This window comes from Anolis carolinensis, chromosome 3 (assembly GCF_035594765.1).
Source record: "Anolis carolinensis isolate JA03-04 chromosome 3, rAnoCar3.1.pri, whole genome shotgun sequence".
NCBI classification, from domain to species: domain Eukaryota; kingdom Metazoa; phylum Chordata; class Lepidosauria; order Squamata; family Dactyloidae; genus Anolis; species Anolis carolinensis.
In genome coordinates this window covers 55,812,219-55,830,757 of record NC_085843.1, presented here as the reverse complement: position 1 = coordinate 55,830,757, position 18,539 = coordinate 55,812,219, and the positions used below count along the sequence as shown (strand labels likewise).

Below are 18,539 nucleotides of genomic sequence, written 5' to 3'. Positions count from 1 at the left end.
AGAGGAGAGGGAAAAAAAGAAATGGTTCAGGGTTTGTTTGTTTTTTGTAAGAAACAATATATTTTATTTTTCTGACACCACAGCCCTGGCAAGTGGTTTTGTACCAAATTTAATGGAGGTTACACAGAACGTTTTACGCTGGGGAACAAAAAAAATAGCCACAAAAAAGTCAGGATAACTTTTAGTGTCTGATCCACTCCCACGTTAATAGTCACTTGGGGGGGGGGGGGCAGGGTTTCTAAGAAAAGGGATATAAGAAACAGTAAGACTACTGTAGGATGTAACAGTGTCAAAGTCCAGCCTCTTCCTGAAAGTGGCATCACTCCCAGCATGAGAAGGGGCTCTCCTAGATATGCTCCCCAAAATAATACAATGTATTGCAGCTGCCAGAGGAGACGACAGTAAAGGGGTAGGGAGGACCAAGAGGCTTTTTTTTAAAGAAGTGGGAGGGAGAGACAAAAAGGTGCTGGACAGCACTCCATAATTTGAAAAATATGTCCTTAACTTATTTTTTTTAAAAGATTCCCCCTCACTGAACTTAAGTTCCTTTTGTGCTTTTCATTAATACTCTGCTCTGAGGTCGTAGTTTGGTTTTTCTATACATTGGAGTTGAAGGAAAATAGTCCAAAGTTTTGAAGATGGATTTTCCACCTAAAAGTAAACAGCCTCTCACCCCAAAGACTAAAGTCTCTGCTAAAATCCCTTTTACAATATAGTACAGTACACAAAAATAACCCCCCAAAATAACAGAGTCCTGGGAGAAGTCAGTCCAAAGGACGTAAACATACAGAGAATGGTGCAACTTGTGACAAATGGCAATTCTCAAAATACAGCTACAGATTCTCAAAGCAGGTGCCATCACAGGATACCCAAGTACACAAAAATAATTTTTAAAAAATAAATCTTAAAAAAACAACCTGTTAAAATGAATTCATTTGTTTTCAGGTAATTCCATACATTCGAGATTTCCCAAAGCATCCTCTGGTCCGTTTTCACCTATTGCATGGCCAAACTGTGCTCCTGGAGCTGTCAGGACCTGGAATCTCATCTCAACAAGGATTGGAACCATCCAGTCTTTATGTAGCAGCTTAAAACATCATGTTCCCTGGGTTTCCAGGGCCTTGGCTAAATCCTCCCATGCCTACATCACCAGCCATGCCCCGGGGTCTCATCTGTGGAGGAATCATGATGTTCTGTTGGGGTCCTATCATGCCCTGCATTGACATCATCATGCCAGGGGAACCCACAGGTCCTGGGTGGCTATAGAGCCCAGCAGGAGCTCGGTCCTTGCCTGGGATCATGCCTACTGGGTTGCTCATAAGAGTGGGTTGGCCAGGCATTGCTGTTTGTGCTGGTGACATCATCCGGTGGTGAGGTCCCATCATGCCTTGTTGCAGAAAGGCAGGTGGTCTCATTACGTTATGGCCTGGCATGGAGGATGCTGTTCCGAGGGGGATATCTGGTGTGCCCACTGGCCCCGGGCCTCCCATGCCAGGTAATGCCAGCCCCATTCTTGGATTCTGGTCTCCCATCATCCCCTGCATGTGAGAAAAGCCAGGCCCAACACCCTGGGGTTGCTTGCGGCCTGGCACTTCCCCACGAGGGAAATATTGTAGTGTCTGGCTAGGCTTCTCAGATGGAATAATCCTGGATAGGTCAAATTCTGGTATTCCAGTGGCTCCAGGGCGAATCACTTCCTGCAGATCTGGATCAGTAAAAACTGAAGGCATATTATTTCCTAGGACAGTGAAAGCGTCTGGTCCCACAGGACCTCCAGGCTTGCAAAGTGCTGGATCTGCTGAACTTTGGGGCATGTTGGTGGGACGCCCCAGAGGTCCTTCACCATGGAAGCTCATTCCAGCTGGAAAGCTGCCTGGTCCTCCACTAGGTCCATTGTGTGGAAATGGCACCTGCTGGGGAGGTGACTGTACTGGAGGAAAGCCCTGTGGGAAGCCCAGGCGTCCTTGAGGTACCATTGGCGGCTCTTGGGAACCATGACCCATCATTGGATTATGTGACATGAGGCCGGGTCCAACAGAGACCCCATGAGGAGGTATACTGGGCCCCATAGCATTTGGAGAGGGCATCTGGTTAGTGTGAGTTAGAGGCTGAGTCATTCCCATTGGGCTAAGAGTTGGCATCGGGCCCGACTGGTTAGGACCTGAAAGACGAGGATTCTGGGAATTAATGCCTAGGGAGAGAGAAAAATAAAAGGAGAACAAAGTAAATGAAGAGAAAAAACTTTCTATTATGAAATTTTACTACAAATCCCCTTTCCCCAAACTTTTAAGGTATCTATAGTCCTCATTATTGCATTCAATTCATGATTCTTCCAGAGTATTTGGCCTTATGGACTCTTATTTTCCACTTACAATAAAGCCCTCTTTAAGTGTTGGACATAATGAGGAAGTGAGTGTGCCAGCTCCACACCCCTTTGTCCTAGCAGAAAAAGGGATTTGTAATATATAGAGTCTCCTCTGTCCACAGAGATTTTCCACTGAAGCCTGAGCCCTGGTTTTTCCAGTTTCCTTATTCACAAGATACTTACATAATTTTTCACATGAGCAATTATAGAGGGGTGAGGCAAATTCACTTATTTTGTGTATGGATTTACGCTCTTATGCTGATCGCACAAATACAACTAACAAAAGTGGATGTTTCAGGCTGGCTAAGGTACTATATGACTTACCTGTTACACTGGAACATGAGCAACCTAAGAGTATTTCAGATATTACTAAACTGAATACACCTCAATCACCCTAAATTATACAATGAAAGTGAGAAATGAACTGCAGCCACACGATTTCTAGTTACACATTCTTGCTGTAAAGAATTTAAAGGCAACCTAGGGTGCTGGCAGTTCATTAAGACCAAGCCTTGAGAACATACCACTTTCTTAGCTCAGTGCATGCCCAGAAGCAATAGTCAAATATCAGAAAGGATATTATCAGTATCTTCCTAAAAGTATGAAAACCATTAATGTAGTCTGGCAGTAGAAAACATTTAGTAATGCTCTAATGAGAAAAAAGGATGTTACAAGGAAGTACCATTATTTTAGGCAAAGAATAGCCTCACAGGAGTAGATAATCCAATGAAGAAATAAGTAAGATCAGTAGGAATCCAGCCTAATATATTCCACAACAGCATCACTGAACTTTACTGCTGGAAAACTTTGTCATCTTTGTTTCCAACGTGCTTATTGAAGAAAAATGGGTGCCTTCACAAAACAAGAATTGTACCATCTACCATAGCGGTAAGCAAAATGGGGCCCTCTACAGATGTACTATAACCCACATCATCCCTCACTGCTGCCCATCTAGGGCTGATGGGAGATGTAGCCCACAAACTCCCCACTCCTGATAAAGCCTGACTATCCTGGAGTTTCAATCAACAACAGGACCACATCTTTGGAAGCCAAGGCCTCACCATTCACATCAGCTTGACACAGCTCAATACCATTTTAAACTCCACTTAGCCTAAAATAAAATTACTATCTGCTCACTTTTTGCAAGACATGTGTGAGAACTAAGAGTACACACATGACCTGTCTACTGTAGTAACACACTGAACATCAGAATGATTCTTAAATAGAGAATTAATTCATATCCTTTTATGTAAACTTCTCAGATGAAAGAGGAATCCCCACTCTTTTATCCTATTCAATGAAAACAAGTATTGGCTCCAAAATTGGAAAGTCACAATACTCCACATGGAAAAATACACAAAAGTGCTGGTGATGGAATTTGAAGGAAGGGAGGATGACACACTAATTTCTGGAACTATTTACAGCAATGCATCTCAAATGTTGGCCCTCTGGCCCTGTAGAATTCCTGATCACTTGTCAAAGCAGGTGACGCTTATGGGAGTAGAAATCCAAAACCCCTGGAGGACAAGAGTTTGGGAATCGCTGCTTTGCCGGAAAAACCTCTTGCTAAACGTAACATTCAATTACTCTGATGTAAATTTTACATTTAGCACCATGAACTCTTGCAATGTCTCAGCTGCAACAGGGATATTGAACAAGTTTCTGTAAATTACACAGCAATTGCTATTTTTCTTAATATCTTCTTCCTCTGGCACACAAACAGCATGAAGTTCTATTATCTATTAAGTGCAGCAACCTCGGGGGATTTGTTTCTTACCCGAAAGATTGTTCATTGGCGGCAAATTTGGGGAACGCGCTGGGGGAGAGTCATCATCTGAGGAGGCTACCGTCTTGATAGCATCATGGTAGAGCGGTGTCGAACTAGGCATTGCAAACTTGGACATCCGGGACATCATGATGGAGAGAGGGTTTTGAGACAAGGTGGGCTCTGGGGGCATTGTGTACGGACTGCTTGAAGGAAGGTTTCCAGGAAGAGTCACAGGAGCAGCCTGGCTAACCGTTGAAGGGGGTGGGCCACCTTTAAAAAAAGTACAAGTTAACTCATTGTCGACACTTATCTAACATTACCCTTAGGGAGCTCCTCTACAGGTCTGTGACCTCAAGTATTTTTGGTGCTCTAGACTCAATGTCAATGTGTTCATAAGAAGCTACTCTACACAGTCAAAACATTGGTTTACCTAATCTTGCCTATCATCCGACTGGCTGAGGTTCTCTGAAGATGACAGGAGATGAACCTTGGGATTTTCAAGACACCTAATCCTTCACTATGCAAAATGACTTTTTGGGCTATAATGGCCAGAATCCCTAGCCTATATAGGTAATTCTATATTTCAAAAAAGCAGCTTCCACAAATTTCAGCACACAAACACATCCTAGACATCTGATAGATTAAGGAAGTTTCAAGATCAGATCATCTAACATGATTAAGCACGATTTTCTCCATGTACACATACAAAGTAATGCCAAACAGCTAGTAGAATTCAGTAACTACGGTGTTCCCTCACTACTTCACGGTTCACAGATTCGCTGTTTCACGGTTTTTCAATAAACTCTAAAAGACTATTATAAATCATAAAAAATTACAAGAAGGGAGGAAGGAGAAACTGAAGGGAGAAAAAAGGAGCCTAAGTGGCAACGGGAGGAGAAGGAGGTGATTTATCAACACACGATTGGTTGATAAAGACTTAAAATAGCGTATAACTACTAAAATAATGTATAAATATTAAAATAAATATAGTGTCCCTACTTTGCAGATTTTCACTTATTGCGGGTGGTCCTGGAACCTAAACCCAGCGATAAGTGAGGGAACACTGTATTACAAAATGGTGGCTCAATATAAAAGAGCTAACCAATACGTTAAACATTATTTTCTTTTTCTCCACAAAATAAGAAAAAAACAACATTAAATTATTTACTTTAGAATGCAGATTTTTTTATATCCTGTCAGTGAGATTTCACTCTAGACTAGGACAGACTGAATGGATGCATAAATGAAATAAACTGGGTCTTAACTGGATATTAACTCCCATAAGCCAAAACATCAAGTGAAAAATAGAAGGAAAAAAACCTTATTCCAGTTGTATTTGGTGTTTGATTACATAATGGTACAAGTCATTTTAATTCAAATGCAATTTTTAATTCAAATTTAATTCAAATTTTAACAAAATGCCACTTTAGTCTTTGTCATGGCTTCTTACATTAACTGAGTATAAAAGGGACTCCATGTCTGATTTTCAACATCAGTGATATATCGCACCACAGTCTTGTGATCTACCTGTGGGTCTCACCACCTCAGGCATTCATGTACTGTAAAGGTGGAGATAATACAAGCTGTGGGTTGTCCAGATCAGAGGTGGAGGGCTGTGTAAAGGGGGCTTTATGGTATTCACAATAATTTTTCCAAAGTGTATGCCTTTTTTGAAAAGCACAGTATACAAATGGATCTTGTAGCACCTCTGAGACTAAATGAGAGAAAAACGCTGATAGCATAAGCTTTTGTAGACTTAAATCTACTTCATCTCTCACTGTACTCCACACATTTGATGAAATGTGTGGTCTACAAAAGCTTATGCTACCAACTTCTCTCAGTCCAAAAGGCGTTACAAGTTCCTTCTGCAAACTGATCCAGACTAGTATGGCTATGCCTTTGAATTGAAAAGCCACAGTCATGCTTGGAAAATCCACTTGACAAGCTGTTTCAGACACTCAACTATCTAAAAAGGCAAACATGCTATTGCATGCCATTGCAGCTATTACTCAAAAACACTAGAGGGCAATATAGTCCAGCAGGTATCTTAGCTGCCTTCCTAATTCCTGGAATAATGTGATTTCACAGGCTGAAGAGCTCCCAAGCCTATCTCCATCAAATAACTGCATGCAAACACTGTACGCTGGGGAGTAGCTTTATTAGAACCTTGTAGGATGAGAGCAGTCAGTCGCCTTTAAGCTATAAATCTGGAAGATTAACTGGGACTTGCAATTCTGCAGGGCAAATGAGACCATGTAAATCAAGATTGGAGGGTGGGAGCTGCATTTTGTGGAATGGCAAGATCCATGGAAGAATTCAACTGGCATCTGAGCCAAATCTCTGATCCAATAACTTACTCCCATAGGAAGATATGTGAAGTCAGGCAGAGCATAGAGTGTTTACCAAGGGCTGTTTACCCACTCTAAATTATTTAATGAGAACATCCCCATTACAAATTTCCTTATTTCAGTCAGTCAATTACAGGGTTCTCTTTACAGCAGAAAATTATCACAGGATTCATCCCATGACAGAGAACACCCATTCTACATTTTCTTGTGATTGTCAGGAAGCACAAGAAATCACAGGAATTAAGCAAAGCATTCTTCCTGTCCACACATAATTAGTACTCCCTCCAAATTTAGATGGGAGACAAAGCCGACCTGCTTCTGATTAGATCAGATCCTGCAACCTTGTCTGTATGCCAAAAGTTACGTTGTTTAACTATAGAGATGCATCAGTTTGTTCCATCTGTGCACACATCACTCCAGAGTATGAAGTACCATCCACCAGTTAGTACTATTCAATGCACCCTTACAAGCCACCACCCCATGGAAGAACATTCCCCCAGGCCCTTTACCAACAGAAACAGCGAGTTTATATGAACCAAACTGCTGAAAAATGGCAACTGGGAAAAACCATGTTAAGAGAAGTGCTGTAATCCATGTGTGAAGGGAGATGCATCCCCCTATCTTCAAAGTCACTTGTTGGCTCATGACAACCCCATGAATCAAATAGGTTTTTCTTAGGCAAGGAATACTCAAGAGGTGGCCTGCCACTGTCTTCCTCTAAAATATAGCCTACAGCATCTAGTATTCTCTTGTAGACCTAGCCCTACTTCCAAGTATTAACCAGGCTTAGCTCTGCTTAGCTTCCAGAATCAAATACGATCCAGTGCCTTCTTGAGTAATTAGCCTCTAACTGAAACCATTACTGACCAAAAACAGGATTTGGAGGAGTGGCACTGACCTGATTCAACATTTCCCATCATGGCTGGTGATGACATGGCAAGAGACGTTTTGTGGTTGGGTGGGATTCCAGGACTCTGTAACGGGGGTTTTGGAGATGAAGTCCATCCAGGAGAAGGTGCAGGGAGGGACGGTGATTTGAGATGGACAGGAGATGCGGCAGCAGAACCCATCACAGGGGGGGATTTGATTGAAGCAGCAGCGGCTACAGCAGTCGGACCTGCCAATATCCCTGCCAGTTGCGATGGAGTCTGGGGGGACTTGAGGTTCCCAGAGGGGGAACCCAACATAGGAGACTGGACCTGGCGCATGGTGGGAGATTTCAGTGGATTTATGCCTGGAGAATGAACCTGGCTGGCACCAACAGAGACATCCAAAGGTTTGCGTCCTAGATTGCGTTGAACTGGAGGAGCTGTGTTGAGGCTGTTTGGGTTACTGGAGGGGTTCAGAGGTAGTGGTGGCATGTGGCTAAGCCGGTTGTTAGTCCTTTGGTCAGGCCCTACTTGTTCTCTGTGATTCCGGAGACCAACACCTGGGCCCTGAGACATTGGATGGAAAGGTCTTGGGCCCATTGCGTAGTCCTGCTGGGGGTGCTCACCAAATGGCAAGGGTACCATTTTCTGCTGAGAGGGGAGCATTTCTGGGACTCCTGGGCGCATCTTCATCATTTCCTCTGGGCCTACTCCAGCTTCCCTCATTTTTTGAGGTATCATTGGTGGATTGGAACTCATGTTAACATTCAGATTGACATCTCCTTTCATGTTACTGGGGCCCATCCCAAATTCCATCTCTCTACCTGCTGTCATCTGAGGTTGCATTCCTTTTGGGAAGTCTCCTCTGGAGGGACTCATGGATCCATCAACTGGCATGCGTGGAAAGATAGGGTTATTGCCAGGCTCCATATGTCTTTGAGGGGGAATCATTCGGCTTATCTCCATGCCAGGCCTGATTCCTTCTATGCTCATACCAGGGGGAAGTCCTAGTTGTTTTTCGGCTAGCTGTTGTTGAAACATTTCCTCAGACAAGCTCTGAGGATTTGGAAACCTTTCCCCTCGACCAGGGCCACTGAACACACCCTGCCCGGGAGGGAAGTTTCGGCCATCTGGAAGTTTTGGCACATCCTCTGGCCAAGGCACACCAGAAAGCCCAGGTCTAGATGGGGGAGTTGGGACAGGGACATTGGGGCCCTCTATGTCAGGATTTATCATTCCAGGAAATCCAGGCAACCGCATCTGACTGCCAGGTACATTGGGATGGGGGGCCATGCCCCTTGGGGGCAGTGAGTGGGGCATAGCCATGCTTTCAGGAAAGGGTTCTGGGCCCCCGGGTCCCCAGCCTTCACCTGGGGTCATCTGATATGGAGGTGGGGGGCCTCTGACCAACCCTCGAGGCCCATGCTGGTGAACCATCATATCCTGTAAAGAACACTGCTGCACAACCTGTTCTTGTTTTCTCCTCTTCTCCTCATAGAACTCTTGTTGCAGTTTAAGCCAAGCCACCTGTTCAGGAGTCATGTGATCCAGATGATCTGGTCCTATAGGGCCAGACTGAGAGTTTATGGATGGTGGTCCAACTTCATCTGGTGAGAATGGCATGTCTCTGTGGCCTTGGGGACCAAAAGGGGGCCCTCCTTCTGTCCGGGGTCCAGGCCCTTTGCCTAAACTTTGGGATTGAGCCATCATGGCCTGTATTGGGCCTTCTGGTTTCTTTTGGGGACCATCTAACACTCCAGAATTTGGTGGAGGACCTCCAGCTTGGCCTCCAGCAAATTCCTTCTCATCTGGGAAAAGCATACGCTGAATATCACGTAGAGTCTGCAACGAACGTTCTCTGTGCTCCAGCTGTTCCTGGGACAATCCATCTGGATTTTCACCCATGTTTGGTGGGTCCCCTCCAGATACCTGCTGGCTGGGACCTTTAGGGTCTGCAGTGGAGCTATTGCTCCCTTGGGACACTGGACTAACTGGTCGATTATTAGGAGTTGAGGTTTGCCCAAATCCTTCTGTTTGCAGTGGGGTAGAGTTTGCAGGACTTCCTACAGACATCCCTTTACTCTCCAATCCAGGATTGTCCTGATCAATAGGGCAAGGAGGGCCAGTAGATTTTGGTGCTGGTGCTGGCACTGGAATGGGTGGAGTTTGCTGCATTTTGGCATTCTGGGGAGGAGTTTGCTCCTGAGAAACAGGCAACTGTGAGGGAACTTGGGGCTTTGTATCATTTCGGAGTGGTGGAATCTGTGTGTTCTAAAGAGAAGACAAAATGATTTTAGATGGTTCTAGCTTAGAAACATCTGGATAAGAAATCTAAACATTCAGGTTACACTTGACCAATTTTGTTTATGCCTTAAAGCTGGAGCAATCACTCAAAAAACATTCTCATCTATGCCACGCACAACCTCCTCTCACCTCTATCCCCATTTTCCTCCAGTGGATGTACTTACTAAAGGTACAGTGTTTCGTTCCGCCTTATTAGAGATATTTTGAATGTGAAAGGAAACAATGGTTTCCACTTGTCCCTTCAGCACAGCTTCTGCAGCCCTGAGAAGACAAACAGATGCAACTGAGAATCATTGAGCATGCTGGTTTTTCATTCACACAAACTCTGGATCCTTTTTTGTAACACAGACTGTAATAAAACACATGTAGACCAACAGCATAAAAGAAAATTTCGGCCCTGCTCCTTGATACTGAAACATACACATTTCTTAAAAGTCCTAGCCTATTAATATTTATTCCAAATAGCCTATCATAATGCTTTTTTTTAGATAAATCTTATTGCTCTTATGCAAAATTAAGGTAACCAATTACAAGAATCCAATGATGTAAGGCTGCAAACAATCATCCTCCTCCTGCGTGTCCATACAAAGTATAACATTGTCCATAGGAGAAATAATTTTCACTTTCCTGCATGAATCCTACTGCAGTTTAAAAACAAATATACATTGAACCAACCCTGCCTTGCGATATGATGGAGGTACAGAAATCTTATTTCAACAGGTGTTCTGACCTTCACTCAATGTGACTAGCAACACATGTACACTCACACACACACACACCAATATGCAGTTATCATAAGCCAGGTTGGAACATGCATGTGTGAAGATGTCTTCAGTTATCTCATAAACTAAACCAGATACTGTAGATATCTCCCATGGAATCAAAGATTCACTTACTTATTAGCCATCTCTGTTGAAAAGACATAGACAACTTTGGATGGAGTCTTTTGTAGGCTACCTGGCTCTGAACTGGCGGCCTGACCATGGGAAGGTGTGGAGGAACGTGGGACCGAAGGATTTGAAGGTGTCATGGAGTGCATTGTATGTTGGGAATCTTGTGGTTTTGTATGATCAGCAGAACCAATATCTGAAATTAAGGAAGCAGAGAGACCTCAGCATCAAGACATGATAGAAATTGAAATCCGATCACACACTCTTGCATCCCTATTTACTTTGGTTCTGCGAGCTCCCACTAGACCTCTGTTAATACACTTTACATACTAGCAGTATTGTTTTAAACAACATTATGTATTTGTCAAACTTCATTACTCAATATATTCCAATCTGATTGGTCTCAAGTAAGGTTTTACCAAATCCCTCCAATTGCAAGTTATTCAATCTTTTACATTTTGGCTAGATGAAAGGCTTTTCCAGAGTTCGAGTCAGTTAACAAAACTCAACTTGTCTCTCTGCAAATGAGTATACCTACAATATTTAATATACTTTATATACAAATTACTACCAATATAAACCTAACACAGGATGAATTGCTTCCATCTTGACACATCAGATAGGAGTGCATAATACATGTGTTTTTAAGGAGATTTATGCCACTTCCTTAACGGGATTGACCAAAAGCAAGGCAAGCATAACTAAGCAACATATTAATAGACAAGAGAATATTCATTGTGTGGATTTTGTCCCTGAGTAATATATAATTTCCATATTTTTAAAAAAACTGCTATCAACACTTAAAGGCAGGAGTTCTCAATTTTGGGTACCCCAAGCTGTGGCTGGGATACAACTCCTAGAATCCCCAACTATGCTGGCTGGGGATTTGGGTATTGGAGACCAAAATTATCTGGTGTAGGAACCACTGCAAAAAGAATAAGTTTGATTCAAAGGCTAAGAAAGATAAAAAAATAAATTCTTATGCTGTTATAAATAAGACAATAATACACAGTAAGAAACAAAAGATTTTTTATGGGTTTTAGCGGAAAAGATGGCTTCACACTCCCAAGTCCAAAACTGCAGTCTTTCACACAAAATTTAAGAATTAGGAAAGATGACCTGCTATCCAGGCACTGTATCCATTCAAGTGCAGCCACCTAGCTTTTTAAAAAATGTGTCACTGGCTATGGGATATCTAAACTTTATACCCCAAGGCAAGAAAAAAAATGTTAGAAAGTCTATTACTGAAAAAAGACATTTGTAAACAACTAAGACATTTCAGAGTCGGGAACTAAAATTAAAGCACCAAACATGCAAAACTGTTCTGCTAGCACCCCAGAAGAACTCCAAACTGTTTTTATCCAGCACCTGACCCCTGAGCACCTTTCTTGCTTGCCCTTAATACTCCTTCTGCATCCTAAGCAAAATTATCTAAAACATATACAGAATATACAGGCAGTCCCCAAATTATGAACAAGATAGGTTCTGTAGATTTGTGCTTAAATTGAATTTGTTTGTAAGTCATAATAGGTACATTTTTAAGTCTAACTCCAATCCAGCCAAAACTATTTTTTAGCTTTGGATAGCATATGGAAGAGGGTTTTTTTAAGCCTTGGATAGCATATGTAGTTTTTCTTTTGCCGTTTGTGCCCCTGTTCAAAAGATTTCAGCTCACTTTCTGTCCCTGTGAGAATTAGATTTTGAAAATTTTGGCTTGATGTGGAAACAAGGATTGGTGATAAGGCTCAGTGGAGACACCTTTTCCCCATGATAACTCTTCCAAGAGTGAATTGTCCTTCCAAGGGATAGATTTCTCTTACTTCCTGTTGTCTCATCCCCATTCTTAACTATGAGTTGTTTGTAAGTTGGATGTTTGTAACTCGGGGCCTGCCTGAATGCAAGAGGACTTTCGTTTCTTAAAAAATCTGACAATATAATATTCCTGGCTCACACAAAAATGGAACGCTTGAGTACAGGTGATCAGTCTTAAGTCAAAGGTGCTGACAGTATAAAAAGAATCCCAATAAAAAAATTCAGAACCTTAATTATTTGATTACTTAACAGTGCAAAGCATTTGCACAAACAGTAAACACCATACAAAGGTTTCGCCTGCAGGCTTACAAACGAAAGGTAAAGGAAAAAGTAAATAAGTGAAGGAGAAGGAGGGTCAACTGGGAAAACCTGGGCTGAGCAGATATAATTGCATGCTTTTGCTTGCTTTACTACAGCTGGTGGCTCCCCTGAGTGTCTTGAGCTTGCACAGAGCCAAACAGACTTGTGGTTAAGCACCACTCAAGCGTGCGTGCTATTTGTGTGAATGCAAGAAGGTGACTGCTGAATGCAGTAAACCATGTTAGCCGATTAAGACAACTCCCATGTACAGCACATGGGATTTACACAAACAACACTACCACAAGCCCAACAGTAGCACTCCTAAGCCTTGTGCGAACAGTTCCTATGACACTTTTAAGCAGAACAGACCCTCTGGGACTGAGAGATTAGATCTGCCTCCCCCAATGCCACAGAGTGCTAACAGACATGCTTTTCCTACCTCAGTCAAGGCTCTAGTTCAAGTATGTGGACATAGTAATTATTAATAAATGTAAAAATTAGGCCTGTTAAATTGGCACAAAGGGAATGAAATCTTTCAGGTAAAATGGGTGGCAGCAAAGCTTCTACTCACAGTCTCTAAAACTACGTATCCCTCTCCAATGCATGGCTCAAATAAAGGATCTGAAGAGCAATTCTTTTGTTCTGCGAGCTCTCTCTTTCCTTGCATCTTTCTTCTAGAGGAACTTACATTCCTTTGTTGTTATTTTAACCCACTCTATCCCAAGGGATCACAGTGGGATACCATCACATTAACATTATGGGCTATTTGGATTACTATACTGCACTCTATGTGGGCCTACCTTTGAAGAGTGTTCAGAAATTTCAGCTAACTAAATGAGCTGCAGCCAGACTACTGACTGAACTAGTTATAGGGAGCACATAACTCCCTTGTTAAAACAGCTACTGGTCTGTTTCCAGGAAAAACTCATTACAACTGATATGGCTCATGTCCAGTTTATTAGAAAGATCTCCTACATAATGCTACCTGTGCCTTGAAATCATCAGAGGAGAGCCTTCCTATCACCCTTTCAGGTATGCCAAGTAGCAATACAGAAGAGGGCCTTCTGAATAGCAGCAGCATCAAGCTCTAGAAACCATCCCAGAGAGGCTGGACTGACATCCTCCATCATGTCCTTCCAGAGACAGGTGTGAACATTTTTCTTTCAAGAAGCCACTGAGAACTAACTGCTGGTGGATAAAGTCAATAAGGTGCTATATTATCTGTATTTGTTATTTTTAATAGGTACATTTTCAACGTACTTTTAATTCTATTTATAGCAATATTTCAGCTTCTGTGTGTCTTAATGATACAGCATTGGAACTCATTATGATGCCAGTCCAAATATAGAAAATACCAACTGAAGTATTTACAAAATACATAGCTTTAAAAAGCTAAACTGAATGATGCGACTTACAAAAAAATGAGCATTGACACCACTGGCTACTTCCAATCTACTGGTAATACAGTCTGCCCTCAAAATTCATTGATTCTGTATCAACTGGTTCAACAATCCATAGTATGAAAATATTTCTAAATGCAAACCTTGATTTTACCACTTTATATAAAGAACACTGTTTTACTATGCCACTGTAGACAATGGGACTTGGGCATCCATGAATTTTGGTATCCTCAACTAAATCCCAGTGGATACAAAGGGCCCACAGTAGATGAGTATAAAATATATAAGTTAAAGGTAAAGGTTTTCCCCTGACATTAAGTCTCGTCATGTCTGACTGGGGGTTGGTGCTCATCTCCATTTCTAAGCTGAAAAGCCTGCGTTATCCGTAGTCATGTGGCCGGCATGACTGCATGGAACGCTGTTACTATCCCACCTGAGTGGTACCTATTGATCTACTCACATTTGCATGTTTTCGAACTGCTACGTTGGCAGAAGCTGGTGGTTCAAATCCGCTCCTCGGATTTGAACCACCAACCTTTCAGTCAGCAAGTTCAGCAGCTCAGCGGTTTAATCCACTGCGCCACCGGGGGCTCACAGGCATACATATATACACACGTTAATTGTGAATGATACACATATCTTTAAGTATGGATTTTCCCTTTAAACCTTGGCCTTTCACATGCTCAGAGAATGCATATTTGGTTTTCCAAGTATGAGAAGCCCACCGCTAGGCATCTGGATTGTCTTTAGCATGCTATAGATTCCTGGGCCTTGCATTCTGATCAAGCATATGAAACAACACACTATTAAAGAACAATTTGTTTTTTCTATAGTCAGGTCACACAGGTTCCTTTTTTTGAGTAACAAGGGCTCACTCTAGCAAATTTCAATTTTTGCAGGAGACCAGCTAGTCATGGTAACTTTTCAAATCCATTTCTATGTAACAATTTTCATTCATCCCAATACATAAATTTAACTTTATTTTTTTTCACTTGCTCTATTTCTAGAACCCTGAGGTTTACAAGGCAAACTATTACAGGCAAGATAAGCGATAAGTTACTAATGACTGATACCATCCCCTATTTGTGCATCTTCACATGCAGACATACCTTTGATTTCAGATTCATCACTGGGAGTTCCAGCATCCCTCTGTTCAAACGAGTCCGCTGAAATACTCCTCTCTCTCTTTCCTTTCCCTTTTGAACCACTGCCAGCCCCATTCTTCAACCCCATGCTTGCCCCTTGTCCGGGGAGCACTTTGGGTGTATGGCTCCCACTCTTGGGGTCACACGGAGAGGGCTGGGATTGGCCTGTGGAGCCCCCCTGTTTACCCTGGTTAGAGAATTTAGAGTCCAGCTGGGGATTGCCAGATGGGGACATCACTGTTGGGGGACGGACCATCACCTCCTGCTTTGATTTGGGACTACTGGAAAGCAAAGATTAGGAAAAGAGAAATTTATATTAAAAATACAATACCAATGTACACAGAACTTGCCACCAACTCAGTCTTGTTATAGAATGCGGCACCAATAAGCTATTTTAACCATGCCATCCAGCTGCTATTTTGTGTTACTATCCAGCTGGAAATACAACTACTTGAAGGAATACTGCAAAGCAGCAACAATCCAGATCCTAGGAAGCAGTAATTCATATAGAGATGTACCTCTGTGACTTCTGTCAATAAAAACAATGGTTTCTATGTACAAAGACGTGCCTCTCGCTAAGACCAGCACAAAGTAAATAAGCAGAGCACCATAAACTTTATAATGCCAACCTCCTGGATTCAAGCAACACAGTTCGACTGCAGGATAAAAGCTAGTCCAAGAAAGATCTAACCGGTTTATAAGACTACAGCTGAACGAACACCCAATTGTGGATTTCTATCATAAATTACTTGTCCCAAATCAACAGGAGTTACATCACTATCATTTCTTTTCAGCCGAAAGATGCAAATTTTACCTGTCTTTGAAAGTAAGTTGAAAATGCAAGTTATACAAGTGTGTGCATTACATTTTCTATTTTGTAAACTCTTAACATGGTAGAGGTGGTGAAAATATGGAAGTGATTAACAATAATATTCAACAGCCAGAAGATTAGATTCCCTTGATAACAAAAACATGCAAGTTCAAAATAGGTATTATAGACTTATGTGGACAGACTACTGCTAGACCTGTATATCAACTGAATGTACTCATAAGATTAGTGGGCATTCTAAATATGATGAAATTAGAGCAATAAAGTAGAGAGGTTCCTACTCTGTCTATTCTCCCCTTCTCTGGCTTAGCATTTGTTTACTTCGTGCAAAGTGATCTCTCAATTAACATATCTGCTACAAGGCTGATACCTTTGCAACTTATTTTCAAAGTGGTTTTTTAAAGGGACAATCTACCTTCTCTGGCCTAAGAAAGTTGTGTTTTCCCCGGAACACCAAGCCAAAGATCTGACAAGGAAACATATCCCTCTTTGCTTCAGTATTTAATTTACTAATAAAATAAAAGCATGGGTGAAGTGTGCTGTCAAGTAGACAGGCTGAGCCTGTCACCCCTCTCTAAAGCTGTTCTATCTAATCAGAAGGTGGTGCCGAGAGATTCAATGGGGATGGGATGGGGGTAGTCAAAGATTATTCATCATTTCACTGCAATGTGAATCCAACAGAGGTGGAAAAACTGTGCTGGGAAAACCATGGTTCTCAGAAAGAATTTTGAAGAAACAGACCATGCCTGATAAAACAGCACACTGAGAGGGTGACTGTTGTGTTGGATTGTCCATTTCTCATAGAAAATTTTAAAAAGATGAAGAACACAGGATAGAGATTTTCAATGATGTAATTACATATGGCAAACATTGTTTTGTATTCCCTTCTGTTATAACCTTGTAATGAATACTACTTACCTTTGGGCATTTCCTGATGGGGAATTTCTCACTTTGGGGTTACTGGAATGCATTGACAGAAATCCTACGCACACAAACACACACACTGACAAGCTCTTGTCAAGTTCCCTTGTTATTAGTTCTGAAGCACTTTCTGCCCCGTGCTTTCCTCAGTGCCGTTGGTCTGCTTGCTTTTTTCCTCTTGGCTTCTCTCTGTTGTTGGACTGGGCCTTTCCCTCTTGCAGCTCCAGCATTCTCCAGATGAGTGACTCCTGCTGTGGTGAGGAAGTCTCGCATCTCCAGGGCACACTACATCAGACCAACCAGCAAAGAACAAACAAAAAACAGTCAATATTTTTAAAATGCAAAGAACCTGCTAAGGCATACTGTATGTGGAAGCATTTTTCTACTTTACTAAAAAAAAAAAAGGGGGTTCTGTTGGGCGGAAGTTGAATGTACATTCCAGCCAGTGACTGTTCAGGTATTAGATATGTAAGTAATAACCAGGTGTGCAAGATCTAACACACAGAGGGGCTACGTTCCTCTGTAGTCCAATCTAAGATCATGTACAAACACATAATCTGTACCATGACTCGCAGTATTTTTTCAAAATCAAATTATTGAGCTTTATCACCTTTACATAGACAACCATTACTTCTTAAAAATATATAAAGGCAATAGAATGAAAAGAAAGGTGAAAAGGATTTTCATAACAATTTTTTTACTCATAATCATAAACTATATTCACCAAACAATAAATATAGCCAAAAATTAACTTATCATATTTTGGGTGGTACTATCCACTTTTAGAACAGCTAAATCAATCTCTAGCATACTCTGACCATTCAGACTCTGGGCATATTTTACACATGTTCTTACTGTTATCATTATTATTACTAAAGGAAACAAAGTATTTGCTCTTCACTGTAAAAAGGTTTGAAACAATTTTGCATCAAATATCAAACAACAAGGAGATCTATTGTTAATGTAACTAGATAAATATTATTCAAATCAGGCATTCCCAGTACTCTTTCTTAATAAATATAGAAGATAGTTAAGTTAGGCAGGTTCCTACATGCTCTAAAGAAGCTAGTATTTCAAGAAAACGGTGTTCATTGGATGCTGATTTGTTGGAAACTCACCAATGCCTTTGGAAGGCTAAAGAAATAAGCAGGAACTATAAGAATATATTGCAAGTGACAAGTTATGCTAGATATGACAGTAATCCATGAATACTGACTTGTATCACTCTCCATGACACAACATCAACGTGTTTGATAATATATCACAAGACAGTATTAAGAAAATACATCTTAATTATTTTGGTGTTCTTCTTGAGCCTATCATCCTTTCTTCCAATACTTTCTTCTCTGAAGGAAGATCTCTATTACTCCCTGGAAATCTGAGAAAGGATCTCCATACCATACATAGAGAATAACACCATTTGCCTACTGAAAATAGAGGAATGTGGCAGCCAAATTTCAGCTAATGTAATTCTAATGTTTAAGGAGGCTACGACAAACACAGTCTCATCTGTGTACAGGAGTTTTATATGAAATGCATATACTGAGTTGCTGCATACTGAGCTGTTGTGAGATCTTGTTTGCACAAG

At 41.5% G+C, this 18,539-nt stretch overlaps 2 protein-coding genes across 2 annotated transcripts; both read right to left on the bottom strand.

Annotated features, from left to right (window-relative positions):
* Positions 1 to 32: 32 nt before the first annotated feature.
* Positions 33 to 17,082, bottom strand: bcl9 (BCL9 transcription coactivator). Its single transcript, XM_008107691.3, has 7 exons — positions 16,949 to 17,082; positions 15,166 to 15,482; positions 10,551 to 10,740; positions 9,819 to 9,915; positions 7,380 to 9,621; positions 4,143 to 4,403; positions 33 to 2,191 (listed from the first exon to the last, which is right to left on the bottom strand). Exons 1-7 carry the CDS (start codon positions 16,999 to 17,001, stop codon positions 1,089 to 1,091), a joined length of 4,263 nt encoding a protein of 1,420 aa, XP_008105898.1. The 5' UTR covers positions 17,002 to 17,082; the 3' UTR covers positions 33 to 1,088.
* On the bottom strand, positions 17,048 to 17,224 carry LOC134297410 (uncharacterized). The gene has a single exon (XM_062974958.1). The coding sequence runs from the start codon at positions 17,222 to 17,224 to the stop codon at positions 17,048 to 17,050; it is 177 nt and encodes a 58-aa protein (XP_062831028.1).
* Between the last annotated feature and the right edge of the window lie 1,315 nt (positions 17,225 to 18,539).